Source organism: Canis aureus, chromosome 4 (assembly GCF_053574225.1).
Source record: "Canis aureus isolate CA01 chromosome 4, VMU_Caureus_v.1.0, whole genome shotgun sequence".
Classification (NCBI taxonomy): Eukaryota; Metazoa; Chordata; class Mammalia; order Carnivora; family Canidae; genus Canis; species Canis aureus.
Window position 1 is genome coordinate 9666241 of NC_135614.1, and position 10302 is coordinate 9676542.

The following is a 10302-nucleotide window of genomic DNA, read 5'->3' on the forward strand; positions in this document are numbered from 1 at the left end:
ACTTTTAGTTACATGGGGATACCACTCAGCTGATAGGGAAAGCTAGCCATATGGTAGGTAACACATAATTTGTTAAGTGATGATAAGCCACACACTTTAAGAGGCCTCTCATTTCTGATTATTCATATTTTATTGGTTTCCTGGTTTATTACTACCACCCAGAATCAAATTGTTGCCAAGGATCAAGAGATTGGACAATATTTGTACAAATATTTGCCCACTTTCATAATGCAACCTTGACCTAATTTTTATTTTATTTTTTATTTTTTTTAAGATTATATTTATTTATTCATGAGAATACACAGAGGGGAAAGAGAGAGAGAGAGAGAGGCAGAGACACAGGCAGAGGGAGAAGCAGGCTCAATGCAGGGAGCCCAACGTGGGACTTGATCCCGGGTCTCCAGGATCACACCCCAGGCTAAACCGCTGAGCCACCCGGGCTGCCCATTGACCTCATTTTTAAAAATTATCTACTGTCTGAACAGATTTTTCAAATGACATGTGACCAAGGCCCAGCCTTCTGGCAAGTGCTAATGTTCCTGTCTATTTCTGTCATTTAGACCTCTTCCATACTCTTGAGCTCACCAGCCCCACCTCACCTGTCTCTGTTCCTTCTGGACCATTCCCTACCCTCTCTCTCCTCCAAACCACTTAACCCCTCTATAGCTGCTTGGAAAATGAAGAGGCAGTGCTGCATGATCTGTTATATTCCTTCCAGACCTCAAACTCTTTCATGCTACTTCTTCTAAACAGGACGTTTTGACTCCTCCTCACCCACTTACTTCCATTTTCTGCTGCTCCATTGCAGTTAAATGAAAGAGGAATTGTGTCCCAATCTCTGTCCCTACCTTTTAGAATATTTCTTCCATTCATAATTACTTTAGATTAATTAGATGATGCTATATACACCTGTTTTTGTTCAGATACATACACAGCATTCTATCACATTTATATAGTTAATCAAAATGTACAATGAAGAACTTAAAAGGATCATCTTTTACCAGAATCATTTCACAACTTGCTGTGCAACTATAGCAAACCCCTGTGCCTCAAGTTCCTCATCTACAAAATGAGGAGGTTGGAATTGATGATATCTGTTGGAAACAGCCTATTCTAGGATTAAAATTTTTAAATCCACAGTTTTTGCTTTGCAAGAGGAAATTCCAAGCAGGGAGGAGTGAATTCACACCCTCCTCTTTCCCTTACAATGTCATCTGCATTCTCCCTTGCTCCTTTCGGGCTCCATGGTTTTGATACTTCCAACCTCCACCACTCCCTAGGCAGGCCCTTCAAAACTGGATAAGAGTGGATAAAGCACTCTCTTTATAGAACAACTAAGTAGCAAATATAAAGGAAATCCAGAGATATAAACAGTAAATCTGTTTCTCTTCAATCCCAGGAAATCAGCAAAGAGCATTTGTCTAGCATTTCCTTCTCCTGAGATGCCCACACTGGAGTCCAGAAGGGCCCAGACAGCTTTGCACACACCTTCATCCCTCAGAGATTCTTGCTTCTCTGGACCACGTGGTCTTTGAACACTGTATTGTCTCCCAACACACAGAATTTGCTGAACCCAAAGATTCTGTTTAGTGTCAGGGTAATTACGTAAAATTCTCTGGTTCAATCTGCTCAGACTCCCTAGAGTCTACTTATTGAGTATTAGCTTCAGGCTTGAAGGGCCACCCCATTTCTCAGATGGCTTACACATCTTGTTACACTTCTTACACAGTTAGAACAATAGGCCCAAAGCCTTGGGCCCCAAAAATCATCCCACCAGGGTTTCTCAAATTTTGAAGTACATACAAATCAACATGGGATCTCACTAACATGGAAATCCTGATTCAGTAAGACTGTAGCAGGTCTCAAGATTCTACATTTCCAACAAGCTCCTGGCTGCTGCTGCTGCTCAGCCAACCACACTGTAATCACAGGTCCTGGTCTAGAGGTCAGCACATTATTTTTCTACAGAGGACCAAATGGTAAATATCTTCAGCTTTGCAGTCCGCAGAGCTTTGCTGAAGCTACTCAACTCTTCCAACAGCCACTGTAGCCAAATGCAGCCATGGGCAATATTGTAAACAAATGAGCATGGCTCTGTTCTAGTAAAACTTTATTTACAAAAACAGATGGTGGGTGACAGTTTGTCAACCCTTTCTTTGTCTCAGAGATGAAGATATAAGCTTCCCTATAGAACACTCCACATTATTGACATCCACAGCTCAAATCCCATCAACATGAATATCCATCCACATAAAAGATCTCCCTCTAGAGGCTAAAAATACAATACCTCAACCTTGAAATGACACAACAGCATATAGTGTAAAATATATTTATCCCTAGTAATGTCCTTTCTCATCCTTTAAGTTCTTTCTAAATTCTAAACCCTTCTGTCTCTATAAACAATCTTCAAAAAGAAGGTAAAAGCAGTTCAAGTTTATGGATTTTTGTCTTCTTCTCTGAAACCCACTTTCTGTTTTCCGAATGTTTGGAGTGTTGAGGAAGGCATATATTTCAAAAGTTGTTAACATAAGGGTTCTTTCTAATAACTGTTCCGGAATTACTGACCTGCTTGGAATTAAATCCAAGCATGGGGCAGGGCTATCATCCAGCCGGCTTTGAAGGCAAGGTGATGTTAACATAGAGGGTAGTTTGAGAGGATGTGGTAAACTCTAGTTATCAGAGCAGAATCATGTTTCCAGAAGTCTGAGCAGATTAGCCATTGGTTCTTTGACAATCTGGGGCAGATGGAACAGAAGCCAGTCTACATACTTCACTTCTGAGGACTTCAGAGTTGGTAAAAGATTCTCAAAAATCCAGGCTTTCACTCAGATTATGCATATTTCCATGCCACATGCTCTGAAGACCCTGCTGCATTTCCATTCAGTAGCCCTGGGTTTAGAATCAGCAGCTAGTGCACAGCAATCAGCCATAGAGTAGTAGAACTCAGATCTCCCCAAAGGAAGACATCTTACCAGTTACTACTCTCTACTGAACTCTCTTTCCCCCCATCCAACCCCACATTAAAATGCCTTACGTGGGCCCTGAAGGCCAGTCTTTTCACAGCCCTTCAAATAAAGAGGGGTGCTTGGGCAATAGCTGCTCAGATCAAACCAATTTTTGAGGGAGGGCAGATTGCCAACTAGTAGTTAAAAATATAAAAATCTAGATACTTGTAATTCTTTTTTTAAAAAAAGCTCTAAAAAAAAACACCTCTAACAATAACGTAATGAAAATAACAAACAGTAATTACTAGAAACAAGATAATCCACCTTATTTTCATCCCCCATGGTCCTGTCTACACGAATATTTTATTATTTACATAATTTTTCTTTTGGAAGAAAATAGGGATAAACTTTATGAAAGGCAATTTGGCAACATTAAACAAATATCTTAAGGCCAAATATCTTTTCACATAGCATCTCCATATTTGGAAATTTAACCTAAGGAAATAATAAGAGTATAGGCATTGAGGGGCAGCCCGGGTGGCTCAGCAGTTTAGCGCCACCTTCAGCCCAGGGCCTGATCCTGGCGACCCGGGATTGTGTCCCACGTCGGGCTCCCTGCTCCGACGGAGCCTGCTTCTCCCTCTGCCTGTGTCTCTGCCTCTCTTTCTCTCTGTGTCTCTCATGAATAAATAAATTTTTAGAATCTTTAAAAAAAAAGAGTATAGGCATTGATTTAACTAGAAAGATGTCTGTAACAACAAAAGACTCAAAACAACCTAAAATTCAGCACTGAGGTGTTAATCAAATAAAATATTAAATTCACATGAAAGAATGGCATGCAGTCATCACAAATGACATACATTAACTGACAGAAAAATATTTATATTGTATTATTAAAGAAAAAAACACAAAATAAACGTATGATAGAATTCTACAAGGAAACCCTAAAACATTAGAGATTTTTTCCTCTCCAAATTAGAATTTGGAGATATTTAATTTTTATAATTCTACATTTGTAATTCTAATTCTTTTTTTTAAAGATTTTATTTATTTATTCATGAGAGACACAGAGACATAGGCAGAGGGAGAAGCAGGCACCATGCAGGGAGCCCAATGTGGGACTCGATCTTGTGACTCCAGGATCATGCCCTGAGCTGAAGGCAGATGCTTAACCGCTGAGCCACACAGGCATCCCATGTAATTCTAATTCTTAACAAGCATTTATTACCTGTGCTATAAACTACTACCAATATTCAAATAAGTGTACTTGAGATATAGTTCAGCTATGATTTGATTACAGGTTCTGCCTTTCTTATTTATATGTTATTTCTTTTAATGGAGGAGTCTTTCTTCTGCGGCTTTAAAGGCTAAAAGCCTTTCCTTATTGCTTTTCTAAAACAAGATAGGAATAATGTGCTGATAAGCCAAGTGCCCTTTGGCAGAACTTCAAGACATGAGAGTAATCTGAAGCCCTGTTTTCCCTGAGATTTCTAGGCTGCATCACCTCCTTTGCTCTTGTGAAGTGATGACTCATTAAGAACAGTAATCCTAGGGTATCAATGAGAGTTTTGTTTTAATACTCTCTTATCTTCCAGAGTTTTCCAAAGATTTCTAAAAAAGGGTTTATCCAGCATTTTATACCTAGTTCAGGAATCAATTTCTAACCGTTTTAATTCAGGGTTGAGCATTTGCACCCAGCAAGGGTTATGGACAAACTGGTTGACATTCTGTGACATGTCATTCTAGGGAAGAGATACAGCTCACAATGATCCTTTTCCTCTGACTTCAGGAAAATTGGAATTCCATAATCAATAGGCAAAAAGACAAAAGCTGTCCTTCTGTGTTCTATCTTTTACAATACATTATTTCTTCACATCAGAAGTTCTTTGAAATGATTAATCCCTTTCCAAAAGAATAATATAAAAACTAACATATGAAAACAACCTAAGTGTTCATCAATAGATGAATGGATAAAGATGTGGTACACACACACACACACACACACACACACACACACACACACACACAGAGGAATATTACTCAGCCATGAAAAAGAATGGGCTCTTGCCACTTGTGACAACATGGATGGAGCTGAGGGTATTATGCTAAGTGAAATAAGTCAGACAGAGAAAGACAAATACCACATGATTTCACTTATAAGTGGAATCTAAAAAACAAAACAAACAAATAAACAAAGGAAAACCCAGACTCATACATATAAAGAACAGAGGGGTGGTTCCCAGAGGGCAAGGGGCTTGGGGGTGTGTGAAGGGGATCAAGAGATACAAACCTTCTGTTGTAAAATAACTAAGTCATGGGGATATAATGTACAGCACACGGGAAAACAGTCAATAGTATTGTATTAAGTTTGTATGGGGGTAGATGGTAATTAGATGTACTGTGGTCACAGGTCAGTTCACAATGTATATAAATGTTGAATCACTATGTTGTACATATGAAGCTAACAGAATACCGTATGTCAGTTATACTTCAATAGGAAATTAAATGCGTAAAAATGTGTTTGGCCCAAACCTAAAGGTTTTACACTGTTTTCAAAAGGTGATAATCTTGTTTTAAAATAGATTTCAGTGTCACATTGATGTCTCTTTGCTAAAGAATCAGTAATTAGATGGCAAGCTCCAGCCACACTTGGGAAGAATTAGAGCAGGGCTTTAATGAAGGCTTCTGCAGTCACAGGAGTGTTAGGGAAATGTTTCTGTCCCAAATCTAGTTCTGGTAGTACCACAAGGCTTTGTCATGGCTGCTGGGATTTTTGAATGGCAACAACAATGGAAACTTTAAGTTTTATGGAAGACCTTAAACTGCCCTGGTGGGAGTGTGAAATTGAGTGTTCCAGTTTCTCTTTCAAAACTAGCCACCCTCAAACAAACAAACAAACAAACAAACAAACAAACAAACTAGCCACCCTCACAGTGGATGTCTAGACATCTGCTCACAAATTCAGACCAAACACCTCCAGCAGTGCTCCCTAGCCCCTGGTTGGGCTGCTCATAGTAAGCACTCAGTTGTCCTTTCTGTAGAAAAATAGCCCCTGCTGAAAGGTAACAGGAGAACTTCTATTCATTCTTGAAAAATATCTCACATCATTCCTTCTGGATTTGGAATGATGTCTTAGTTTCCTGAAGCTGTGGCATTACGTATAAAATCGAGACACTAGATTCTCCATTGTCCTATTTCCCACAGATAACTTTCCCACTCTGTTGAGCAAATATTACATGTGCTTTCCATATTTCCTCAAAACTTTCCATTGTTGGTTGGGGATAGAAATGTGGTTTTTTTTTTGTTTTGTTTTGTTTTAATTTATGATAGTCACAGAGAGAGAGAGAGAGGCAGAGACATTAGCAGGCTCCATGCACCAGGAGCCCAATGTGGGACTCGATCCCGGGCCTCCAGGATTGCGCCCTGGGCCAAAGGCAGGCGCCAAACCGCTGCGCCACCCAGGGATCCCAGGATAGAAATGTTCTAAAGGTGCTGTGGATATCAAAGGAAGGATGACCAATGATTTTTTTCCTGCATAGTCTTGGTTCTTTAAATCATAGCTCATTATCCAACTTAACTTTTCCTGGCAAGAGTCTTAGTCTCTTCTAAGAGTGCACACTCATCTCAAATCATGCTTGTTTCCACTCTTCACTAAATCTAAAGATTTAGGTGGCAACACCTAGAATTATTTCTGGCCCACTAGGCTGTGAAAAAGTAACAGCTTGTGAAATCTGAATGTGAACCTATGCTTCTTGTCTTGGTGCTGATCACAGCTTCTTTGCAAAAGATTTCTTTATTTGTGAAATGATGTCTCTTCTGCAAATTTCCTACTCCAAGGTAGATTTCTAATGTTTTCCCCCATTTCTTTTCTAATTTTCTGATTTGAAAATGTTGAATTACAATAATAGCACACACATTGTAGCAGATGAAATTATATAGTAACTAAATACAACAAATCTATAATAGGAATGGTTAGTCCCTTCTCTCATCTATGCCACCCTTTTTGTCCATTTCCAGTCGGATGATTCAATGTAACCATGGCAAATTCCTTATTTTCCCATGTCTTTCCTCCTCAAGCAGAATACATAGGTCCTGTTGGGCCATTTGGAGACCTTCTGTCTATTTGTGGAGTGAGAGTTTATGAGAAAGAGGATATTGAATGATAAGTGTCCAAACTTGCTGATGTAGTTGGGGTCATTGAATAAGGGACTCTAACTTGGTCAGGCCACGATCACTGACCTCAGGTGCCAGCAAGTCCGGTTGCGTGGCTTGGCCTTTGGATAGAAAATTAAGGTGAATGTTCATGAGAAGAACTTACTCCACTCTTGCCCAGGGATCCTGAAAAAGGATGTGACCTCATTTTGAGGATTCTCCCTCCCAGTGTCAGGTACTGAGGACACATTGACAACCATGAGTTGGCACTTAGAGGCTGTTCCATTTTCACTTGGGAGGTGCCAGCCCCAGGCAAGTCACAGGGGAAGGAGGCTTTCAGCAGCCTGCAGAGAAAAGTATGGCTTGATCTGCAGGGCCACCACACTCCCACTGCCAGGTGTGGCAGCGTCTCAGCAAGAGAAAATCTCTCAGGGAATGATGCTCCCTTCCTAAAAGGCCACACACCCAAACTCTTAAATAAGGCCCATGAGGAATGATATCTTCCCTCTAGGCTGCCAGGCATTCTGGGGGTAGAAAGTGCTGGAGACTCCTAGAGAGTGTAGGCAAATCTGCTCTGAAAACAGAGGCGAGTTCTGCTCTGTAGGAAGTAGTGTGTCCTTTCACTGAGTGCTAGGATAGAACCTTCCTATCTTCAGGGAAGATGAACCAAGTGCGGGGAGGGATCAGACATTTTTTTGCAGGTGGGTGGGAACACTTGCACTTAAAACATTTTTTTTCTAGGGAGAAAGGGGGCCCTGGATGCCATAAATCCCGCAAAGCCCTCAGGGTAATTTATTAGACAACTTTGGGAGTGAAAAAGCCCTGCTTCTGCATTCTGGGTGCCCTTTGTGTAAAATCATCCAATCTCAGGGGAAAGGGGACCGAGTAGGTCATCTTTCTATGCCCTTCTCATGCCCAACACCCACTTCAGAGTCCCTGGATTCATTTCAGCGTCTGTCGAATGAAGGAAGGAAGGAAGGAAGGTGGAAGGAAGGAAGGAAGGAAGGAAGGAAGGAAGGAAGGAAGGAAGGAAAGAAGGAAGGAATTCCTGCCCTCTGCCACCTCTCCGGGGAGGAGGCCGGGGGCCCTTGTCGCGCCCGCTTCTCTGCACCTGTGTCCCTGCGCCCTGCCCAGCCTGCGCTCACCTTGTGCTGTTTCCACATGGCTCCCAGCTGCTTCACCTCGTGCTTGCCGTGACGGCCCTCCTCCAGGCACAGATAGCACACCGGGGTTCGGCAGCTCACGCAGTACATGCTGTAGTTCTCCATTTCGTGTTCCGGGCACGTAGGGAACTTGCGGGCAGCGCCGCCCCCAGCAGCTCCGGCCCCTGCGCCCCCCGGGCTCTTGCAGCCACCGCCTCCGCTGGGGGCGCCCTGGGCCGCGCCTGGGGATGCTGAGGCGGCCTCGGCGGGCGCGGGCGGCGGCGGCGGCTGCACCAGGCGGTGCTTAGCGAAGGGTCCCCGGGATGGATGGCATTTGAGCTGGCAGGCGGCACAGTAGAGCACGTCGCATTGCTCGCATAGCGTGGCGGCCGGCTCAGGCGGGGTGCGGTCGCACAACTGGCAGATGGCCACTGCAGCGGCTGCGGACGCCCCATGCACGGCCCCGCGGCCCTGCTGGTACCTTTGCACGATGGCCTCGAGCAGCCGGTTGCGCTGGAAGCCGCGCAGGCCTCGGTGGTCCAGGGACGCGCTGCGGTGGCACTGCGGGCACGTGATGGAGCTTGAGGAGGACGAGGACAGCGAGGAGCAGGCGGCTCCCCGGGCCGCGGCGGCCGAGGAGCCAGGCGGTGCGGGCACCATGGGCAGCACGCGAACCCCATTGGGAGACTTGAGGCTCGGGGTGTAGGAACCGTAACCGCTGTCCGTCTCACTGTACAAGCTCAGCTTGTCCGCGTGGTCCCCGCCACCTCCCGCACCGCCGCCCAGGCCGCCAGCTGCGCCCCCGCTCCCGCCGCTGCAGGCCGGGCCAGCCGCCGGGTCTTGGTCCAGAGGAGGCGCTGCGGCGGCGGCCGCCGGTAGCCCGGAGCCCCGGGAGTGCAGGAGCGGCTGGGGCAGGTGTTGCTCGCCGTCCGGTGTCTGAACAGCGATCGTACGAGCGCAAGGAAGACAAACGTTGTGGGAACAGGGCAAGATGATGGGCTCCCGAAACAGGGAGCCGCACACCGGGCACTTCAGCTCCTCCTCCATCGCTGCACCGGCAGACCGAGCTGCTCAGGGAGGGGGGGGGGGAGGTGGAACGGCCCAAGCTCCAGAGACAGGCGGAGGGACCGAGCGTAGTTAGCACCAGAGAGACTGCAAGCGAGGGCATTACACAGGCATGCCCACTTCGCAGCCCCGGGGCACGCCCCTCTCCTATCCTGGGGCCACCGCCCTAGGACCACCGGGGGCAAGAGAAGGGAGGGGATCCTCACCTCCTGCCCGCGAGGCTCCTCCACCTGCGGCCAGAGTCCGGAGCCGGTCGGCTGCCCTCGCGATGGCCTGCGAGGCGCTCTAGGTGATGAATCAGCACTAGCGCCGCCGCCGGCCGCAGTGCGCGTCTCCGCTGCACATCAGGACCAGCGGCCGGGCTGCCGTTTCTTAGCTGTCCTGCTTCAACCCGTCGGCTCCAGTGGGCGGCTGCTCCTGGGCTCCCTGTTGCCCCTGCCCCGCCCCAGTCGGAGCGACCCGGAGGTGAGAAGGAGAGTGAGCAGGGCCGCTTGGCCGCGGGACTGGGTTCAGCACCACGAGGCGGCGGACAGCGCCCCGGGCTCCAGGCGGGGCCCGGCTGCGGGCGGGGACGCGGCGGCCGCTACTGCCTCCGCGGGCAGGGTCCCGGCTCCCGCTACTGCCTCGGCGGGGCCCGGCCGCTCCGAGACCGCCGCTTGCCGCCCTCCCGGGGGCCGCTGCCGCCACCCCAACGCGCCCTGGGGCTCTTCCCCCGCGGCAAGGATTGACCCGCTTCCTTGGTTCGCCGCTGCCGCTCCTGCGGCGCCTCTGACCTTGGCCGCGCGACGCTGCAGCCGGCGGGCGGAGGGCGAGCGCCCGGCTGGCTCGGGAATCCCCTCCCCGCCCCCCGCCCCCCGCCCCCGGCCCCCGCCCCCCGCCCCCGGCCCCCGCCCCCCCCGCCGCCGCCGCCGCCGCCGCCGCCGCCTCCCCGCGCGGCGTGCTGAGGAGTTGTAATTTCCAGAGCAGAGAGTAATGGGGGGCGGGAGGAGCAGAGGAGG

At 47.4% G+C, this 10302-nt stretch overlaps 1 protein-coding gene across 2 annotated transcripts in view; it reads right to left on the reverse strand.

Annotated features, from left to right (window-relative positions):
* Positions 1-9907, reverse strand: part of TRIM67 (tripartite motif containing 67) — a 49486-nt gene extending 39579 nt beyond the window's left edge. For both annotated transcript variants that reach the window (XM_077894526.1, XM_077894525.1), the window contains exon 1: positions 8243-9907. In XM_077894526.1, the coding sequence (XP_077750652.1) occupies positions 8243-9286 (1044 nt within the window). In that variant the 5' untranslated portion in view covers positions 9287-9907. The remainder of the gene's footprint in view (positions 1-8242) is intronic.
* Between the last annotated feature and the right edge of the window lie 395 nt (positions 9908-10302).